Below are 23,630 nucleotides of genomic sequence, written 5' to 3'. Positions count from 1 at the left end.
GGATACACCCATTATCATAGCTGGAGACTTCAACATCCCTCTCTATCAGAAATGAACAGACTGATGTCTTGAGAACCAAAAGTAACTTTACAATCTCTGCATCATACCTGGAATCCATCCTTCTTGGCTTCTTCTGGCTCACTACTGGATCTTCCGCATGAAGCAGACCCAATTTTCTGTGGGTCTGAAATTTCACCAGGGGTTTGCTTTTACCATGTGTCCTAGGGTTCTGTCTGTTCATTTTTTTGGTTGTTGTTGTTTTTCTTTCTTCCTTTTTTTTCTGAGTTATGTGGCTGGGACGGTCTTGGTACTCTGGCTGGGTGTTGGGCCTGAGCCTCCATGGTGGGAGTACTGAGTCCAGGACACTGGACAACCAGAAACCTCCCGGCCCCACATAATATCAATCAGCAAGAGCTCTCTCAGAGATCTTCATCTCAACACTAAGACCCAGCTTCACCCAATGGCCAGCAAGCTCCAGTGCTGGATGCCCCATGCCAAACAACTAGCAAGACAGGAACACAACCCCACCCATGAGCAGAGAGGCTGCCTAAAGTCATACTAAGTTCATGGACACTCCAAAACACACAACGAGCTGCAGCCCTGCCCACCAGAAGGACAAGAAACAGCTCCACCCACCAGAACACAGGCACCAGTCCCCTCCACCAGGAAGCCTACACAAGCCACTGAACCAACCTCACCCACTGGGGCATACAGCAAAAAATAACAGGAAATATGAACCTGCAGCCTGTGAAAAGGAGACCCCAAACACAATAAATTAAACAAAATGAGAAAACAGAGAAATATGCAGCAGATGAAGAAGGTAAAAACCCACCAGACCAAACAACTGAAGAGGAAATAGGCAGTCTACCTGAAAAAGAATTCAGAATAATGATAGTAAAGATGATTCAAAATCTTGGAAATAGAATAGAGAAAATACAAGAAATGTTTAACAAGGACCTAGAAGAACTAAAAAGCAAACAAAGAATGATGAACAACACAATAAGTAAAATTAAAAATACTCTAGAAGGAATCAATACCAGAATAACTGAGGCAGAAGAACGGATAAGTGACCTGGAAGATAGAATAGTGGAAATAACTACCGCAGAGCAGAATAAAGAAAAAAGAATGAAAAGAATTGAGGACAGTCTCAGAGACCTCTGGGACAACAGTAAATGAACCAATATTTGATTATAGGGGTCTCAAAAGAAGAGAAAAAGAAAGGGTCTGAGAAAATATTTGAAGATATTATAGTTGAAAACTTCCCAACATGGGAAAGGAAAGAGTCAATCAAGTACAGGAAGTGCAGAGAGTCCCATACAGGATAAAGCCAAGGAGAAACATGAAAAGACACATATTAATCAAACTATCAAAAAACAAATTCAAAGAAAAAATATTAAAAGCAGCAAGGGAAAAGCAACAAATAACATACAAGGGAATCTCCATAAGATTAACAGCTGATCTTTCAGCAGAAACTCTCCAAGCCAGAAGGGAGTGGTAGGACATATTAAAGTGATGAAAGGGAAAAACCTACAACAAAGATTACTCTACACAGCAAGGATCTCATTCAGGTTCAACAGAGAAATTAAAACCTTTACAGACAAGCAAAAGTTAGGAGAATTCAGCACCACAAAACCAGCTTTACAAAAAATGCTAAAGGAACTTCTCTAGGCAGGAAAAACAAGAGAAGGAAAAGACCTACAAAAACAAACCCAAAACAATTAAGAAAACAGTAACAGGAACATACATATTGATAATTAACTTCAATGTAAAGGATTAAATGTTCCCACCAAAAGACACAGACTAGCTGAATGAATACAAAAACAAGACCCACATGTATGCTGTCTACAAGAGACCACTTCAGACCTAGGGACACATACAGACTGAAAGTGAGGGGATGGAAAAAGGTATTCCATGAAAATGGAAATCAAAAGAAAGCTGAAGTAGCAATACTCATATCAGACAAAACAGACTTTAAAATAAAGACTATTACAAGAGACAAAGAAGGACACTACATAATGATCAAGGGATCAATCCAAGAAGAAGATATAACAATTGTGAATATTTATGTACCCAACATAGGAGCACATCAATACATAAGGCAAACACTAACAGCCATAAAAGGGGGAATCAACAGTAACAATAATAGTAGGGGACTTTTAACACGCACCCCACTTTCACCAAAGGACAGATCATCCAAAATGAAAATAAAAAAGGAAACACAAGCTTTAAAAGACACATTAGACCAGACAGACTTAATTGATATTTATAGGACATTCCATCCAAAAACAACAGAATACAGTTTCTACTTAACTGCTCATAGAACATTCTCCAGGATAGATCATATCTTGGGTCACAAATCAAGCCTCCGTAAGTTTAAGAAAACTGCAATAGTAAAAAGTATCTTTTCCAACCACAGTGCTATGAGACGAGATATCAATTACAGGGAAAAAACTGTAAAAAATATAAACACATGGAGGCTAAACAATACTCTACTAAATAACCAAGAGATCACTGAAGAAGTCAAAGAGGAAACCAAAAAATACCTAGAAACAAATGACAATGAAAACCAGATGGCCCAAAACCTATCGGATGCAGCAAAAGCAGTTCTAAGACAGACATTTATAACAATACAATCCTACCTCAAGAAACAATAAAAATCTCAAATAAACAACCTAAACTTACACCTAAAGCAATTAGAGAAAGAAGAACAAAAATCCCCCCGAAAGTTAGCAGAAGGAAAGAAATCATAAACATCAGATCAGAAATAAATGAAAAAGAAAAGAAGGAAACAATAGCAAAGATCAATAAAACTAAAAAAGCTGGTTCTTTGAGAAGATAAACAAAACTGATAAACCATTAGCCAGACTCATCAAGAAAAAAAGGGAGAAAAATCAAATCAACAGAATTAGAAATGCAAAAGGAGAAGTAACAACTGAAAGTGCAGAAATACAAAGGATCATGAGAGACTACCACAAGCAACTATATGCCAATAAAATGGACAACCTGGAAGAAATGAACAAATTCTTAGAAAAGCATAACCTTCTGAAACTGAGCCAGGAAGAAATAGAAAATACGAAGAGACCAATCACAAGTACTGAAACTGAAACTGATTAAGAATCTTCCAACAAACAAAAGCCCAGGACCAGACAGCTTCACAGGTGAATTCTATTAAACATTTAGAGAAGAGCTAACACCCACCCTTCTCACACTCTTCCAAGACATAGCAGAGGGGGGAACACTCCCAAATTCATCCTACAAGGCCACCATCACCCTGATACCCAAACCAGACAAAGATGTCACAAAGAAAGAAAACTGCAGGCCAATATCACTGATGAACATAGATGCAAAAATCCTCAACAAAGTACTTGCAAACAGAATCCAGCACGTTAAAAGGACCATACACCATGATCAAGTGGGGTTTATCCCAGGAATGCAAGGATTCTTCAATATATGCAAATCGATCAATGTGATACACCATATTAACAAACTGAGGATAAAAACAGTATGATCATCTCAACAGATGCAGAAAAAGCTTTTGACAAAAATTCAAAACCCATTTATGATAAAAACTCTCCAGAAAGTGGGCATAGAGGGAACCTACCTCAACATAATAAAGGCTATATATGACAAACCCACAGCCAACAGCATTCTCAATGGTGAAAAACTGAAACCATTTCCTCTAAGATCAGGAACAAGACAAGGTTGCCTACTCTCACCACTATTATTCAACATGGTTTCGGAAGTTTTAGCCACAGCAATCAGAGAAGAAAAAGAAATAAAAGGAATCAAAATTCAAAAAGAAGAAGTAAAACTGTCACTGTTTGCAGATGACATGAAAGTATACATAGAGAACCCTAAAGATGCTACCAGAAAACTATCAGAGATAATCAATGGATTTGGTAAAGTAACAGGATACAAAATTAATGCACAGAAATCTCTGGCATTCCTATACACTAATGATGAAAAATCTGAAAAAGAAATTAAGGAAACAATCCCATTTACCACTGCAACAAAGAGAGTAAAATACCTAGGAATAAACCTACCTAAGGAGACAAAAGACCTGTATGCAGAAAACTGTAAGACACTGATGAAAGAAATTAAAGAGGATACAAACAGCTAGAGAGATATACCATGTTCTTGGATTGGAAGAATCAACCTTGTGAAAATGACTATACTACTACCCAAAGCAATCTACAGATTAAATGTAATCCCTAGCAAGCTACCAATGGCATTTTTCACAGAACTAGAACAAAAAATTTTACAATATGTATGGAAACACAAAAGACCCCAAATAGCCAAAGCAATCCTGAGAAAGAAAAATGGAGACGGAGGAATCAGGCTCCCTGACTTCACACTATACTACAAAGGTACAGTAATCAAGACAGTATGGTTGGTACTGGCTCAAAAACAGAAATATAGATCAATGGAACAGGATAGAAAGCCCAGAGAAATCCATGCACACATGGTCACCTTATCTTTGAGAAAGGAGGCAAGGATAAACAATAGAGAAAAGATAGCCTCTTCAATAAGTGGTGCTGGGAAAACAGGACAGCTACATGTAAAAGAATGAAATTAGAACACTCCCTAACACCATACACAAAAATAAACTCAAAATGGAGTAAAGACCTAAATGTAAGGCCAGACACTATAAAACTCTTAGAGGGAAACATAGGCAGAACACTCTATGACATAAATCACAGCAAGATCCTTTTTGACCCACCTCCTAGAGAAATGGAAATAAAAACAGAAATGATCAAATGGGACCTAATGAAACTTAAAAGCTTTTGCACAGCAAAGGAAACCATAAACAAGACCAAAAGACAACCCTCAGAATGGGAGAAAATATTTGCAAATGAAGCAATTGACAAAGGATTAATCTCCAAAATATACAAGCAGCTCATGCAGCTCAATATCAAAAAAACAAACAACCCAATCCAAAAATGGGCAGACCTAAATAGACATTTCTCCAAAGAAGATATACAGATTGCCAAAAAACACATGAAAGGATGCTCAACATCACTAATCATTAGAGAAATGCAAATCAAAACCACAATGAGGTATCACCTCACACCGGTGAGAATGGCCATCATCCAAAAATCTCCAAACAATAAATGCTGGAGAGGGTGTGGAGAAATGGGAACCCTCTTGCACTGTTGGTGGGAATGTAAATTGATATAGCCACTAGAGAACAGTTTGGAGGTTCCTTAAAAAACTAAAAATGTAATTACCATATGATCCAGCAATCCCACTACTGGGCGTATACCCTTAGAAAACCATAATTCAAAAGGAGACATGTACCACAATGTTCATTGCAGCACTATTTACAATAGCCAGGAAATGGAAGCAACCTAAGTGTCCGTCGACAGATGAATGGATAAAGAAGATGTGGCACATATATATAATGGAGTATTACTTGGCTATAAAAAGAAATGAAATTGAGTTATTTGCAGTGAGGTGGATGGACCTAGAGTCTGTCATACAGAGTGAAATAACTCAGAAAGAGAAAAACAAATACCGTATGCTATCACATATATATGGAACCTAAAAAAAAAAAGTGCTTCTGATGAACATAGAGGCAGGACAGGAATAAAGACACAGACGTAGAGAATGGACTTGAGGACCTGGGGAGTGGGTAGGGTAAGCTGGGATGAAGTAAAAGAGTAGCACTGACATATATACACTACCAAAGGTAAAACAGGTAGCTAGTGGGAAGCAGCTGCATAGCACAGGGAGATCAGCTCGGTGCTCTGACCACCTAGAGGTGTGGGATAGGGAGGGTGGGAGGGAGGTGTAAGAGGGAGGGGATATGGGGATATATGTATACATATAACTGATTCATTTTGTTATACAGCAGAAACTAACACAACATTGTAAAGCAATTATACTCCAATAAAGATGCTAAAAAACAATAAAGAAATGAACAGATTCAGCAAGCAGAGAATCAGTAAGGACACAGGTGAACTAAACAACACCTTCAATCAAGTGGATATAATTGACATCTGAAGACTACTTCATCCAACAACAGCAGAATACACATTTTTGCAAGCTTACATGGAAACTTAAGCAAGGTAGATCACATTCTTGAACATAAAACAAACCTTAACAAATTTAAAAGAGTAGAAATCATACAATGTCCATTCTCAGACTACAAAGGAATTAACGTATAAGTCAGTAACAGAAGGATATCTGGAAAATCACCAAATAAGTGGAAGTTAAACAACACACTTCTAAATAACGCATGGGTCAAAGAAGAAATATCAACAGAAATTAAAAATTATTTTGAAATAAATAGAAATGAAAACACAACTTATCAAATGTTGTGGGATACAGCAATAGTAGTGCATAGAGGGAAATTTATAGCATTAAATATATTAGGAAAGAATATCTAAAATCAATAATATAAGTTTCTACCTTAGAAAACTAGGAAAAGATTCAATCCACAGCAAGGAAAAGAAATAATAAGAATTAGAGTAGAAATCAATGAAACTGAAAGCAGGAAATCAACAGAGAATATTAATTAAACCAAAAGCTGGTTCTTTAAAAAGATCTGCAAAACTGATAAGTCTCTAGTCAGGACAACTAAGAGAAAAAAAAAAGAGGACATAAATCACTAACTATCAGAAAGGAAAGAGGAGGTATCACTACAGATTCCATGAACATTTAAAAGGATAATAAAGGAATGCTATGAACAACTCTACATCCACTAATCTGATAACCTAGATGAAATGTATCTATTCCTTGAAAGGCACAATCTGCCAAAACTCACACAAGAAGAAGAAAACAATCTGAATAGGTCTATATCTATTAAAGAAGTTGAATGGATAATTAATAACCTTCCAAAATAGAAAGCACACAGATCCAGCTGGGGTTTACTGGTGAATACCACAAAGCTTTAAGTAAGAAATTATACCAATTCTCTCCAATCTCTTTCAGAAGACAGAAAACAGAAAATACTTCCTAACTCATTCCAAGAGGTCAGCATTATCTTAATCCTAAAACCAGACAAAAACATTACCAAAAAGGAAAACAAACAAAAATACAGACATCTCAAATAAACACTGATGCAAAAATCCTCAACAAAATATTAGCTCATTGAATCCAACAATGTATAGAAAGAATTATACATCACGACCAAGTGGATTCAACCCCACTATGCAAGGCTGGTTTAACATTAAAATATCTATTAATGTAACACATCAAATCACATGATCTTATCGATATATTGTGAAAAAGTATTTGACAAAATCCAACACCCATTCATGATAAAAACTCTGTAAATTGGGAACAGTGGAGAACTTCTTCAACTTATAAAGAATATCTACAGAAACCCTGAAACTAATATAATTAATGGTGAGAAACTTTTAGTTTTCCCACTAAGATCAGGTACAAGGAGGCAAGGATGTCCCTTCTCTCACCATTCCTTTTCAACATCATACTGGAATTTCTAGCTAATGCAGTAAGACAAGAAAAAGACATAAACAGTATACAGATTGAGAAGAAATAAAGCTGTCCATGTTCACAGATGACATGATCATCTATATAGAAAATTTGAAAGAATCAACAAAATAACTCCTGCATCTAATAAATGATTTATAGTAAAGTTGCAGGATACAAGGCTTATACACAAAAGACAATCACTTTTCTATAAAACAACAATGAACAAGGGATTTCCCTGGTGGTCCAGGGGTTAAGACTCTGTGCTTCCACTGCAGGGGGCAAAGGTTTGATTCCTGGTCAGGGAACTAAGATTCCACATGCTATATGGTACGGCAAAAACAAACAAACAAACCAGAAGTGGAATTTGAAATTAAAAACCATTTACGTTAGCATCCCCCAAAATGAAATACTTAAGGCATAAATCTAACAAAATACGTACAAGATCTGTATGAGGAAAACTATCAAACTCTGATGAATGAAATCAAAGAAATAAATACAGATAATCCATGTTTGTAAATTGGAAGATTCAAGGCTGTCACATGTCAGTTTTTCCCCAGCTGGCCTATAGATTCAATGCAATCCCAATTAATATCCCAGCAAGTTATTTTGTGGATATTAACAAAATGGTTCTAAAGTTTACATAGACAGGCAAAAGACCCAGAATACCAAACACAGTACTGAGGGAGAATAAAAGTTAGAGGACTGACATTATCTGACTTCAAGATCTTCTATAAAGCTACACTAAGAAAGACGGTGGGGTACCAGCAAAAAAATAGGTCAGTGGAACAGAATAGAGGACTTCGGTTATGGCAGTGACTTTTAAGATATATCAAAGACTCATGAAAGAAAGCATTGATAAGCTGGGCCTCATTAAAATTAAAAACATCTACTCTGAAAAATAAAATGTCAAGAGAATGAGAAGACAAGTCACAGAGTAAGAGAAAATATTGTAAAAGATACCTGATAAAGGACTGATACCTATAATGTACAAAAACCTCTTTTTTTCTTTATATGTGTCATATTTTTCATTCATAGGTTTCTTCTTTAGATAAAATATACAAAGAACTATTAAAAAATCAACAATAAGAAAATAAACAACCTGATTTAAAAATGTGCCAAGGACCTCAACAGACACTTCCCCAAGGAAGATATACAGATGGCAAATCAGCATATTAAAAGATGCTCCACGCCATAAGTCACCAGGGAAATGCAAGTTAAAAATATGAGATACCACTACACACCCAGTAGCATGGCCAGTATCCAGAACACTGACAACACCAAGTGCTGGGGAGGACACGGAGCAACAGGAAACCTCATTCATTACTGATGGGAATGCAAAATGGTACAGCCACTTGGGAAAACAATTTGGCAGTTTCTTATAAAACTAAGCATACTCTTCCCATATGATCCAGCAAATTGTGCTCCTTGGTATTTACCCGAGGGAATCAAAAACATGTCCACACAAAAACCTGCACACAAATGTTTACAGCAGCCTTATTTATAATTGCTAAAACTTGGAAGAAACTAAGTTTGTTTATCTATTCAGTAGGCTCAATGGATACACAAACAGTGGTATATCCAGACAATGGAATATTACGCAGTATTGAAAAAAAAAAGACATGAAAAAACCTTACGTGCATATTACTAAGTGAAAGGTTACATACTGTATGATTCCAACTATATGACATTCTGGTAAAGGTAAAACTATGGAGACAGTAAAAAGATCAGTGGTTGCCAGGATCTGTGTTTGGGAGAAGGGAGAGGTAAGGAGGGAAGAACAGGCAGAGAACAGAGGATTTTTAGGTCAGTGAAAAAAGTCTATATGATACTATAATGATGGACACATATCATTATATATTTGTCCAAATCCACAGAATGCACAACACCAAGAATGAACCCTACTGTAAACTATGCACTTTGGGTGATTATATGATGTATCAATGTAGGTTCACCAACTGTAACAAATGTACCACTCAGGTGGTACTTACCACTTTTTGGCCACATATTTAATTTACACACACATGCAAGTGTGCGTATGTGTTTATACATATAGCTTTACCTAATTCTTTTAATAGCAGCTTAGTATTCCATTGAATGGATGACTTAATTTAACTAGTCTTATTTATATATATATAGGCTTTTCCCCACCTTTTGCTCTTACAAACAATACTGCATAAATTATCCTTATACATATTTATCTTTAATACACATGTCCAAGTGTATCTGTATCAGAAATTGCTAAAAGTAAAAATGCTGGATTAAAAAGTTTGTATGCTTCAATTCAAACAGCAATTTAAATGGATATATCCAACTCGAACCACCTACTCAGTATTAGTAGTGTCTTAAACAGGAAAGAAAGTTTAATAAAAATAGTTAATGACTGAAGAGGTTATCTCATTCCTGGCCTTGTTTCCTGCAGTTTTGAATTTTACTTTCATTAGCACTTTAATCACATGGTAGGAACATAAAGAGAAACAGAAGTATTTCAATTTTAATTATGTTGTAGGACTAAAGGACTGATGTGGGATGAAGTAAGATTTCTGGATTACTTTTTTTTTTTTAAAGATCTTTATTTTTGGCTGCATTGGGTCTTCACTGCTGCATGCAGGCTTTCTCTAGTGGCGGCGAGCTTGTGCTACTCTTCTTTGCAGTGCGCAGGCTTCTCATTGTGGTGGCTTCTCCTGTTGTGGAGCATAGGCTCTAGGTGCTTGGGCTTCAGTAGTTGTGGCTCGTGGGCTCTAGGGCACAGGCTGGATTACTTTTGCATGATTATAACCTCTCCAATGTTTTTTTTTTTTTTCATTTTTATTGGAGTATAATTGACTTACAATGTGTGTTAGTTTCACATGTACAGCAAAGTGAATCAGTTATACATATACATATATCCACTCTTTTTTTTAAAGTGTATTTTTGACTCATTTTGGGTCTTTGTTGCTGTGCGCAGGCTCTCTCTAGTTGCGGCGAGCAGGGGCCACTCTTAATCGTGGTGTGTGGGCTTCTCACTGCGGTGGCCTCTCTTGTTACGGAGCATGGGTTCTGAGTGCGCAGGCTTCAGTAGTTGTGGCCTGTGGGCTCAGTAGTTGTGGCTCGCAAGCTCTAGAGCGCAGGCTCAGTGGTTGTGGCGCACAGGCTTAGCTGCTCTGAGGCATGTGGGATCTTCCTGGACCAGGGCTCGAACCTGTGTTCCCTGCATTGGCAGGCGGATTCTTAACCACTGTGCCACCAGGGAAGCCCCACATATCCACTCTTTTAAAAGATATATGATATCTTTTCATGAAGAAAATACAAAGCTTTATTGAGCACTATAGATGAGCTAAATAGAAGGATATATTATATATTCATGGAAAAGAAGGCTAAATTCTTCCCCAAACTAATATACAGATTCAGTGCAATTCAAATACAGACTGCAGATGGATTTTTCAACAAACTTGATAAGCTAATTCTAATTTTTTTTTTTTTGGCCACACCCCATGGCATGTGGGATCCTAGTTCCCCAACGAGGGATTGAACCCACACCCCCTGCACTGGAAGGTGGAGTCTTAACCACTGGATCACTGGGGAAGTCCCAAGCTAATTCTAAATTCTGTGCAAGAGTAAACAGCTCCCCCACCCACCAAAAAAAAAGAGAAGAAGAAAAAAGTGGTAGATGCACTTGCTCTACAGATATTAAGACTTGCTATAGAGTTAAAACTTCCTATAGTAAAGAAGACAAGTGGCACTGGTGCCAGGACAAACAGACCAACAGATAAGAGAGACCAGAAATAGAAACTTGATATATGACAGATACGGCACTGCCTATCAGTAGGGGGAAGGATCCAATAAGTGGTGCTGTTAACAATCAGTAATCCATATGGAAAAAATAAAAGTGGAACAAAAATCAGTTTGTTTTATGAACAAAACTGCAAAACTTTTAGAATAAAATCAAGAGAAAAATCTTTCAGATAAGGGTGGGGAGGAGTTTTTAAAAACACCACCATGAAAAGAATGATAAATTCAATTGTATTAAATTTTGGAACATCTGTTCACCAAAACACCATAAAAAGAGTGAAAAACCACCATAAACTAGGAGATACTGGCCAAAAATAAAATTCAAAAAGAAGTGTCACTGAAAATTTTATTACTCAATAACAAGTTATATAAGAGTATATGGTTAAAATTAGTTTGTAATGGAATATTCAGCGTTATTTCTCTAACCTCTCAAATGCTCAAAATATCTCTCTTATAGTCACAGAACACATGAATCTTATAGACTAATTTGCCCAAGAGCCTTTTTATAGCACATCAATATCAAAGGCCCATTTCTGTACACCCTAAAGAAACTCTTGCACAAGAATAGCTGAGGGGCAAGGAAGTTTGTACTAGCAGTATGCCTAATATCAAAAATATGGAAACAACTAAAATATCTACTGGCAGAAGAAAAAGAAGTGGTAGAATTACCAAGAAAAGCATAAGAATGCTAATAAGCAAACACAGTCCAAGGTAAAGGTCACCTCTAGGATGAAGGCAAGGGAACAGGATTGGAGGTGCTCTTTTTTAAAAGTTTTTTGCTTTCTCAGGTATTCATTACATGTATTATTTTCTATGTATTAAATACATCATAAAACTTTGATTGTAAGACCATAATACATGTGGTCTTATTCATCTGCAGTGAAATGACCTCCAGGAACTTGAAAGTAAGCGAAATTGAGTAAAAGGACTATAATGGCCTCCAGGCCTACTAGATTTAACTAAAACCTGAGAGCACTAGCAGTTTGAAAGAATGTACCTAATCCATCAAAAGGATTTAAGTACTCCACCGAAGCATAGAAAATGAGCCAAAGACAAACACTGACAATACCTGTTTAAGCACTGCTAGAGGGAAAAACCTAAACTAATGTTAGGTGAGAATTCTCCATGGGTCTCACGTCTGCAGATACAGTGAGTAGAGGTACTATCTGCCTTTGCTTCAGACTATCTTTTCAAAGATGTGTGAACAGGGAAACCCTTGAAAGATATAGTATCTCTCCTTTGAAGTTAGGTTTGTTTAGTTAACGAGTATAACAAAGACACTGTGTCCCCTCCTGGCAAAAGTCAGGCAGGATTATCGCCCATTATAAAAGACTGGGGTTCCCCAAAACTCAGGGTTCCAATACTGGGATGCAAACCCACTGAGTGTGCAATATTCACCTGAGCAGCTTAGCACCACCCCCATGGGACTTGGGAAGCAAGGGGAACTGACACAAACATGAAGCTCATGCTACTCTATTGTGCTGTGAGTAACAGTCCTTTGTCTCTGACCTAGCAGTCTTATGTCTTCTGGCAGCATTCATATAACTTGCTAGCTAGGGTTAAATCTCACACTCTTCATATTTCTTGACAGCAACGAAGTAGTCTAGTCCTTTTGGTAAGGCTATTCCTCTGATGTAGGATGCTTCCAAGGTGATGCTGTTAGCATTTATTCATCTATTCTTTCATTCAACAAATATTTACTGGGTGCTTAATCTATCTTAGGAACTTCTAGATTCCTGAACGTATCAGTGAACAAACAAAAAAAGTACAAATAGGAGACAAATTATAATCAGGAAATAAGTGTTATTAACAAAAGTAAAATAGCATAAGGATACAGTGATGGAAGGGTTGGTATTTCATTTAGAGTGCTCAGGGAAGGCTTCACAGAAGAGGTGACCTGAAGTAAGGAGCAAGCTCCAGGAGCATCTGGAGGAAGAGTGTTCCAGATAAAAGGAAGAGCAGATGCAAAGCCCCTGAGGCATAGATATTCTTAATATACTTAAAACATAGGAGGTCGAGGTATTAAGGAGCTTGTGAGTGAGAAAGAATAGAAAATAAATCTGGAGAAGCCACGAACAAAATCATGCACAGCTCTGTAAAACCTCTGTATGTTGTTCTAAATAGAATGTTAGACTTTTATAAAGTTTTGAACACATTTGATTTGTATCTTTTTAAAGGATCACTTTGGTTACTGTGTGAACAGATTATTAGAGTGGATGGGAAGGATAAGAGTGGAAGTAGGGAAATTAGAAGACTATAGCAGTAAGAAATGATGAACGTCTGAGAAATATACTTTGAATGTAGTGCTTACAGGATTGCTGATTGACTGCTGATATCTACAGTATGAGATTGAGAGAGGAACGAGTCAGGATAGCTTCAAGTTTCTGCCCTGAGCAAATGTATAAGTGATATACCATTTACTTATATGGGAAACACTGGCATTAGACTTAATTAGAGTGGAGGAAGGGGGATAATCCTAACTGAAGTTCCAATTATGGGAGGACCAGAGAGGCTGAATGAATACATGCTATTAGCCTGGTACTTGCCCAGGTCATTACGATAAATCCCCACCAACGTACATAGCCTGAGAATATATGTTTCTTGCGACCTTAAGTAACCTAATTAATCGTATCTATTGGCAGGGAACCTTTCACAATCTGTGTCTAACTTGAATATTTCAAACTATATTTATTTATTTGCTGTGGTATGGCTGTATTGGGACTTGCTGGAAGAAAAATTCCCAGATGATCCAGAAGGTTTTTTATTTTCTCTTTACCCCCTGCCCCCATATTCAAGTTTTTAAGATAAAAACAATTAAATTTTAGGTTTATCCAAGAATGCGAGGGCACACACTGCTGAACTGATCAAGTCTGAATTTCATTAACCTTCTACCTCCTTTTTAATAAATCTGTAGTTCTACCTAAACTTCTCTTCAGTCTAGAAAAATGAAGTAATTCCTCTTTCAGTGTAATTCCTGTGTCCTTGATAGTCTCCTTTGGGTCTTTATCAATTATTCTCTCTGTCCCAAATCTTTAACTTCTCACTTTCTTTAACCCTTCAAATTTTAAACATATTTATTTCCTTGGCCCTCCACCTTCTAGCTCCACCTGCTGTCTAAAGGAAGGCCTCTGTAGTCAAACTTTTGAAAGGAGCTCAGACAAAAAGAAAAAAGTTGTTTCTTCTACTGTCATGAATGCCTCCTAATCCCACTGAAACTATGCTAGGGGTATCAATTACATTTACAGAGATGAATCCAGGATTCATCCAGGTCCTTTATTGGACCATGTAATTGCAATACATTAATTAACTACTCCTTCACTTACCTTTTTAACTCTCCTTCTCAGGCTTCTGAGACATTATTGCCCTTTCCTAGTTCTCCTATCTGTGTGACTGTTCTTCTTCAACACCCTGTCTTTTAACATTTAGTGATCCTCAGTGTTCCAGCTTTGAATACTATTCTTCTTACAAAGTAATTCAAACTTCTCTCATAGTTTTAATTTCCATCGTTAGATAATGACTCCCAACTTTAAGTTCAGTCCATATCTCTCCTTGAGCCTCAGATTTAGAAACAATATTTGAAGAGACAATGGTGGAGAAATTTCTAAATCTGTTCAAAGATATCAGCCAGATTCAAAAAGCTCTATAAACCCAATAAAAAAACCTAGTACCTAGGCATAGCATAATAAAACAGCGAAAAGCCAAAGATAGACAGCATTTCTCAATAGCAACGATGGAAAAGTGTAGACAATGGTGTGACATCTTTTAAAGTGGTGAAAGAAAATAAATGATAACTTAGAATGTGACAGTCAGCAAAACATCCTTCAAATATGGAGGAAATAAAAGATGTTTCCAGAAAAACGACAACGAAGATTCACCAACAGCAATAAGCAGCCAATGATCCTACATGGTAGTATGGTAATAAACAAGGGATTAAAGAACAGCCAAAAGCATAAGTAGATGGATAAACTGAAATCAATGTTGACTGTTTAAAATATTATTTTGGGAGGTTATAAATACATACACACAGAATGAATTTCATGACAACAACAACACAAACGGTAAATGAAGAAGAGATAAATGGCATTAAGGTATTGTAGGATCCATGCATTTTCCAGAAGTGGTTTAAAAAACAATCAATTTAGGGTAGATTCTAAGGAGTTAACAATGCGTATTGTGACCTCTACGATTACAATAAAAGCACTGAACTGTATTATTAATTATCTAATAAAAAGAAAAATTAAGTAGTTAAATATACCTGAATAAGGCAAGTGGAGGAAATAATGGACAAAGAAAAATGGGGCAAACAGAAAACAAGTAAGATGGTAGATTTATACTATATCAATAATTGCAGTAAAAGTAAGGAGACAAAATACTCTAAAACACAAAAACACCCTGAGAAAAAAACGAAACCCAACTGCATATGGTTTAAAAGAGACATCTTATATATGACATATAAATGTTGAAAGTACAAGGATGGGAAAACACACACTGTGTAAACGTTAGCCAAAAGAAAATATCAGACATAGTAGACTTTTAGGCAAAAAGTATTACCAGAGATAAGGAAGGATATTTCATAATGACAAGAGAGTCAATTCAACATAAAGGTATGACAATTATAAAATGACAAGCAATAGCCTCAAAATATATAAAGTAAATAACTGATGGAATTAAAACAAGATGATTCTACCATCAAAGTTGGAGATTTTTAAACATACCTTGCTCAGTTACTGACAAGCAGATTTTTTTAAAGTTAATAAGGATAACAAACCTGACCTAAATATACAGAAAGAACACTACACACAACATCTAAGAATATGAAGTCTTTTCAAGTGCACATGGCACACGGACCTTATGTTGAGTCATTAAATAAGCCTCAACAAATGTTAATGAATGAAATCATTCAGAGTATATTCTTAGAATATCTGCAATAAAAAGAAAAGTAGAAAACCCCAAATGTTTAAAAATCAATCCATTTCTGAATAATAATGAAAATATGGCATATCATCATTTTGCCAGTGACTAATGTCAGAAGCAGGGTAGTACACAGCAATTGACTGCACTATTCATTCAACTTCTAGTATGTTTGAAATTTTCCATAAAAAAGGAATAAAAACCAAAATCCTGTAAAAAGACTTTCTAAAAAGAATTAGAAAATCAGCATAGTCCTGTATCTGTTAAAGAAATCGATCTGTAGCTCAAAATCATCTGATAAAGAAAATTCTGGGCTCAGATGGCTTCACCAGGAAATTCTACCAAACATTTAAGAAAAACAACAAATTTTAAACTTTTCCACAAACTGCAAGAAAGAAACACTGCCCAATTTGTTCCATGGAGTTAGCATACCTTGATTACAACACCTGCCTGGGATTTTATGGGAAAAGAAAATTATATGCCAATCTCTTCCATGAACACAGACATAAGAATCCTAGATAAAATATTATTAAACCCAATTTTATGTGTGCATATGTTTATATGTGTATGTATAATGAGTATTATATGGCAACCAAGATGGGTTTATTCCAAGACTGCAAGGTTGCAAACCAATTATTACAATTTACCAATCAACAGAATCAACAAGGAAAAATATTAGAATCATCTCAATTACTGCAGAAGCATGTCATAAAAAACTTAGTAATGTGGGAATAATAGATAATACCTTAATCTGTTAAAAGGATCTATGAAAACATACAGCAAATATCATAGTTAATGATGAATGCAATGAATATAGAAAGCTTTCCCCTGAGATAAGGAACAAAATAAGAAAGTCAATCCCCCCTGCACTAGAAGTCCTAGCCAGTGTGACAAGAAACAGACATTTAAAAAATTTACAGATTTTAAGTAAAGAGTTAATAAATTAGTTTAACAATGTCTCTGGATATAAGGTCAATTTACAAAATATACTTATAATAATTAATAACTAAATAAACTTACAAAAATTAAATACCTAAGAATAAATCTAACAAAAGATAAATGAATGAATTTACCATTTCATGGATTAGAAGATTCAGTATTGTCAAGATGTTAACTTCCTCCAAATTAATTTATGAATGCAATACAATGTCAATCAAAATTCTAGGAGTTTTGTGGAAATTGATAAGCTGACTCTAAAATTTACATAGGTCCAAGAACAACAAGATCTTAAAGGACAAAGCTGGGGGACATAACTCCCAGATCCCAGAAATATTATATAACTACTGTTATTTTAAAAGTGTGGTACCAGTATAAAAATAGACAAATAGGCTAAGGGAACAGAACAGAGAATAGAAATAGATCCACACACATACAGTCACATGACAAAGCTGAAAATGCAATGCACTTGTTTCAGAAAGCATAGATTTTTTACTATATGGTGCTGGATCACTGGCTATCCAGATTTGGGGGTTGTGGTGCAGGGAGGGAACCCTTGACCTCCTAATCTTATACCACTTACAAAAATCAAACATGAAAGAAAAAATAATAAAGTTTCTAAAAGACAACATAAAATATCTTCATGGCTTGGTGAGGATACTCAAAGATTTCTTATACATGACACAAAAAGCACTAACCACAGAGGAAATGATCACTAAATCACTCTTCTATTAAAATTAAGAACTCTTATTCAGCAAAAGACATTATTAAGAGAGTAAAAAGACCACCAGAGAGAAGATATCTGCAATATATATATCCAACAAAGGACTTATTTCCAAAATAAACAAAAAGAAAATGGCTATAAATCAACTCAATATTAGATGTGCAAAATACTTGAATAGATGCTTTACAAAAGAGAATTTCTAAATGGTCAATAAGCATATAAAATGCTTATAAATATGCATATATGCATATAAAATGGTCAATAAGCATATAAAAAAAGGTGCTCAGGGCTTCCCTGGTGGCGCAGTGGTTGAGAGTCCGCCTGACGATGCAGGGGGCACGGGTTCGTGCCCCGGCCCGGGAAGATCCCACATGCCACGGAGCAGCTGGGCCCATGAGCCATGGCCGCTGAGCCTGAGTGTCCGGAGCCTGTGCTCCGCAATGGGAGAGGCCACAACAGTGAGAGGCCCGTGTACCAAAAAAAAAAAAAGGTGCTCAACAGCAGTAGTAATCAGGAAAGTATAAACTAAAATCACAATAAAATACTACTTTACTTCCACTAAGTGACTAAATTGGGGAAAAAAAGGGGGAGGGGGGAAAGGGGGGGTGCAATACCAAGTATTCAGGAAAATTCCCACGACTAGTGGGAATGTAAACCTGGTACAACGCTTTGGATTTTTTTGTTTGTAAGTAAAAGTGACACTCCATAAAAATGCACTGTGTTTAATCTGTGGTTCCTTGTGTCTTCTGGCACATGAATGTGTACCCAGGTTTGCGAAACAAACAAGATTTAAGCCCAAGGTGGTTTGCAGGACATAAAACCCCGACAGTCTGGCTCTTGTTCTCTTTGCCTCTCTTTTTCACCCTCCATGTTGTTTTCCCCCTAGATCATGCATACCTCTGCTCATACTGTTCCCTGCTATGGACTAAATGTTTGTGTCACCCCTGCCCCCCCCAAATTATATGAAACCCAAACCCCCAATGTGATGCTATTTGGAGATGGGGTCTTCAGGAGGTAATTAGGTCATGAAGGGTGTGGTCCTGGTAGGATTAGTGCCCTTTATAAGAGACACCAGAGAGCTTGCTCACTTGGGCGTTCTCTGGCACTGAGACAAAGCAGCTGTCTGTAATCCAAGAAGAGAGCCCTCACTAGGAATCAACCATGCTGGCACCCTAACCTTGGGACTTCCAAGCCTTCAGAACTGTGAGGAAAAAAACCTGTTATTTAACCCACCCAGTTTATGGTATTTTGTTATGGCAGACTATGCTGACTAAAATTCCCTCTGTTTAAAACATTCATTCCCTCGCTCCTCCTGTGTTTTCCCCCCCAATTTTCATCACCAGCCCCACCCTCTTCAATTAGTTAACAATTTTTCTCATCCTTGAAAAGTTCAGGTGTATCTTAAGAAAAAACACAAACTCTCATCTTCCACAACGACTTCAATACCCCTATCCTGTGCTCCCAATCACTATGAGCACGTATCTATTACGCCATCATAAACTCTTTTAGAACAGAAACTATGGTTTATATTCCTTGTATCCCTCTACTGGATAATGAAAATGTAACTAACACCTTTTCCCCTTTATCATCAAAAAATTTAAAGTCAAATTTATGACTCAATTATTAAACCTGTTTAGGACATTATGACATATATGTATTGTCTCATTCCAGATTTGATTCATTATAAATCTTATTCTCCTGGGTTTCTGTTGTTCTTTGACTGGTAAAGGGCAGATGGTCCTAATGTTCTCATCTAACACATCCGATTTCTATAAATATGAATAATATATTGAAAAATATTTATTTTCTCACCTGATTGGCTTGGCTTTGCAGGTAGACTCTTCTGGCATTCAGATCTTCAAAGGGAGAAGGTCTTGAGCTTCTGTAAGGCTCACTGGTTATAACTGTCTCTTGTTGGAAGAGATGATCTTTCACTAGAGAACTGGAAGTATCCTCTTCAGCTGCCTAATGGGAACAATCCCCAAATCATTAGTTACCAGAATGTAAAAAACAACAACAAAATAAGATACCTTTACTCTAACAAAAATTTAGCAAATCAGTAAGTATGTACCACGACCAACAATGTGTATGGCAATTCCCCAAACTCAAATGTGCGTTAGGAAGCCATGTCAAAATAAAATAATATGAATTAAAAAAAAAAATCAACTTTATAAGCAAAATGGACTTTCTTAAAAAAAAAACATAGGAAGAATTAGAAGGCTATCCATGCCAAGTGAGAAAGATATCTAATTACAATAAAGCTGTTAATTATAACTAAAAGTGATATATGTACACAGAAAATGAAGAAATTATGAGGAAAAAATACAAATCAATAAAATTGTTACTTTGCAAGTTTTTTTAAAGAACTTTTTTCTTTTTACACAGTACCAAGGATTGTGCTGTGTGATACGAGGGATCGAAGAAGGAAGACAGTAGTCCACGTAATTTTAAAAGTAACTGAATGAGTGAATTAATTAATTAGCCTGAACTTGCTGATTATTTAGAAGGATTCAAACCATATACAAGACTCAGTGAAGGAGATATGCTCAATCAATGACAGTCACTAACAAAATGCTTTTGGAATTTCATAAACAATATTTCTGTGAAATAAATGTTGAATAAGTGAAACTTAGCACATTACAAAACAGAAAGTCCTGAAAAGGTTTTGTTTCTTTTTTTTATTTTTGTAAGAAATGAGATAACTCTTTGCTATTATTTTTCCCGTTAGTATATAATTATTTGGGAAGAAAAAGTGACAGCCAACTAAAATTACAGAAATACCTTTACTGGCTCACTCTAAAGTAATTTAGAGTAATCATTATAGGGCTAATAATTTTAAAGGTACAAACATTTACAAGCTTTTTTATAAAAATAAAAAACATTAAAATTTGGTATTACTTCTAATATTAAGCAATAAAGTTCATAAAAGTTATTAAAATTTGGTATTACTTCTAATATTAAGCAATAAAGTTCATAAAAGTTATAGCTAAGATATTATAAATTTATAAATGCATGTTCTGGTCCTTGCTCTGAAACAAAGAAGCTTTGTGACATTTAATTTTTCTGGAACTCAGTTTTTTCAATTAAATAATTATAATACCTATACTGTTTTATGACATGGATTGTCATAAGGATTTAGTGAGATGGTAATATATGTGAAAATGCTCTGAAAACTAAAAGCTGTTATTTTATCAGGAAGCAATTAAACTTTAAAAAATGTATCTGAGAGTCTATTGTCACTTAAAACTACATGTGTCAAACCCAGTTAATTGCTATTTTTAGCTAATTTTCCTAATAGTTGTATCAATGTGTTATGACAGTTAATGCTTAGTTATTGGAAAGGAGGTGGCTAAATAATGGTATTCAGCAAACATTCTTTCAAAATTAATGATCAAAATTGGGGAGAGTAAAAAGAATTCAGGAAGCATATTTATTTGTTCCAGGGAGTTTTCAAAATAAATGACCCAAGTAATTGTCAAAAATCATAAGCAAACTGAACAGAAGAAAACAACAATAACAACAACAAGGTTTAGAGAAAGGGCCTAGGTTGGAACCTTGTCTTATCCAACTTGGGTATGAAATTTAAGCAATTAACTTCTCTAAATCACAGCTCCTTTTTATTATAAACTGGGTATAGTATTTGTATTAAAAATCTCAGGGTTAGTTGAGATACTCAAGAGATTAAAAACTATAAACAAGCATAAACTGTATTAGTAGTGATCATAAAGTAATTATGCTTTTAATGGTGACAACTATTTTGATCAGGTTGTCTTTACTGTATTCTAATCTAACTGAGAAGTCATTTAAGAATTGTAAAATATAATAAAGCTTACTTAAAAATCTGTATCTTAACAAATACAAAATGTTTACATGACCCAGTGTTTTACTGTACTGACTGAGGTTAATTCTACTTACATTAAACAGTAATAAATTTCATTTTGATTAAAAATAAATACATTATTTTTTAAAGGGAAATATCAAAAGTATTGTTTCATTATTAAACAAATAAAATGTGTATAGTATTTGGGTAATAAATGATTTAGTTCAACTTAAAAATGCTTACCAAAATACCTGGAATTAACCTATTAATTAGAAATACTGGGACTTCCCTGGTGGCGCAGTGGATGAGACTCTGCGCTCCCAGTGCAAAGGGTCCAGGTTCAATCTAGATCCTACATGCATGCCACAACTAAGAGTTCCCATACCACAAAGAAGGAGCCCATGAGCCGCAACTAAGACATGATGCCATCAAATAAATAAATAAATATTTTTTAAAAAAAGAAATATTTCATACTACACAGTGAATTTATAACTATACACCTAAATGTGTCTCAGCTAATAAAATAACTAAAACATCTTTCAGGTGTCTGATATGGTAAAAATAAACAAACCAACCCTCACTGTTTGAAAATGTAGAGTCTACAATCTATAATAAGGGACATATTATACATGAATTGTGAGAAACTAACATTTTTAGAGAATCCTAAACAGGAAAAGACCATTTTCCTACTACCTATGTCTCTTTCAGCAAGTTTAAATTTAGGTGTATATTAAGTTGACAAAGTATTAAAAAAAGTGGTGATAAGGAAAATGGTCATTCTCATTCACTGCTTATTCTATACACAGGAGGAAAATCCGGACCAACCATTTCTGAAAAGCAATTTTAGTAAAATGTATCAAAAGCTTTTAAAACATTCACACATTCTGACCACTTATTCAATCTAGTAAAGAAAAAAATTGTACTAAATGGAAAGAGCTTTAGGCACAAAATATTTTTCTCAGAATTTTTTTAATAGTAAAAATGAAGAAATAACCTTAATGTCCTAAATTAAGGGAATGGTTATGTAAATTATGGTATGCCCACTTAATGGAATGAGTGGTCATTTGAAATCAGGTTTATGAATAATACTTACTTTGTGGAGAAATGTTTAATGTTAAACAATCAGTATATAAAATTTTATTTATAGTATTATAACCATAAAAAGATGAAAGGTTAAAAGGATATAAAATGAATGTTAATATTATTCCTTGATGGTATGATTATGAATGATTTTCCAATTTTTCTAGAGCTTATTTACGTTTATAAGGGCGATTTCTTTTAAAATCTAGGTATATACTTTCCCCTCTTCTTTTGATATAGAGTCATAATATTTAAAAATACAATACAATTATATTCTATCAAAATAGTCAAGTAATTCAACTGACTAATGAACCAGTCACTTGCTTTTTGGCATAAGTAGATTCCTCCCTCCACCCCCCCGCCACTCTGTATTTGAGATAATAAACTGAGACATTGTTCATCCCTTGCCCTAAACCCTTCTGGATTCATGCAGAATATCTCTTTTGGTCAGTAAAATAAAATAATTTTCTAAACAAGCTAATCTTCTGAGTGTCTTTCAAATCCATTTTCTCTTTTCCATATCCACTTACCTACTCTCTTAATGCAAGCTCTCATATCCTTTTTTGCCTCTCTTATTTTAGGTTTCTAAGTGATCTCCTTGTTTCCAGTCTTGTGAAAAGGCTAGGCGTGCAAATCTGTTGGTTTTTCTACTCAGAACCCTTCTAAGGTATCCAATTATCAAAGCTCTATTGGGGAATCCTGTACACACTGGAGAATAGAGGGCCGAGAATCATTATTGTCTGAGGAACGCTTTCAAGATACATAATTTACACAATCCATAGAAATGGGCTCTCTCACCCCAGAAGCACTGAGGTACAAGATAAAGTCCAATTTTATTTCACAGGGAAAAGAAACAGACAACAAATACATGAAAAGAAGATGATGGACTTCAATTAAAGACTTAAAAATGTGATGACAATTTTTTATACGGACTAGAAAAGATGGAAAATATAA

General features: G+C 35.4%; 1 protein-coding gene across 2 annotated transcripts in view; it reads right to left on the bottom strand.

The window, feature by feature from the left end:
- SPRED1 (sprouty related EVH1 domain containing 1) overlaps window positions 1-23,630 on the bottom strand; it is a 120,092-nt gene that overhangs the window by 11,251 nt on the left and 85,211 nt on the right. For both annotated transcript variants that reach the window (XM_027083842.1, XM_027083841.1), the window contains exon 5: window positions 19,589-19,741. In XM_027083842.1, coding sequence (XP_026939643.1) covers window positions 19,589-19,741 — 153 coding nt within the window. The remainder of the gene's footprint in view (window positions 1-19,588; window positions 19,742-23,630) is intronic.

Source organism: Aethalodelphis obliquidens, unplaced genomic scaffold (assembly GCF_003676395.1).
Source record: "Aethalodelphis obliquidens isolate GAN/ISIS:26980383/991018 unplaced genomic scaffold, ASM367639v1 scaffold51, whole genome shotgun sequence".
NCBI classification, from domain to species: domain Eukaryota; kingdom Metazoa; phylum Chordata; class Mammalia; order Artiodactyla; family Delphinidae; genus Aethalodelphis; species Aethalodelphis obliquidens.
Note: the sequence above shows the minus strand (reverse complement) of the source record. Positions and strands in the feature narration are given on the sequence as shown.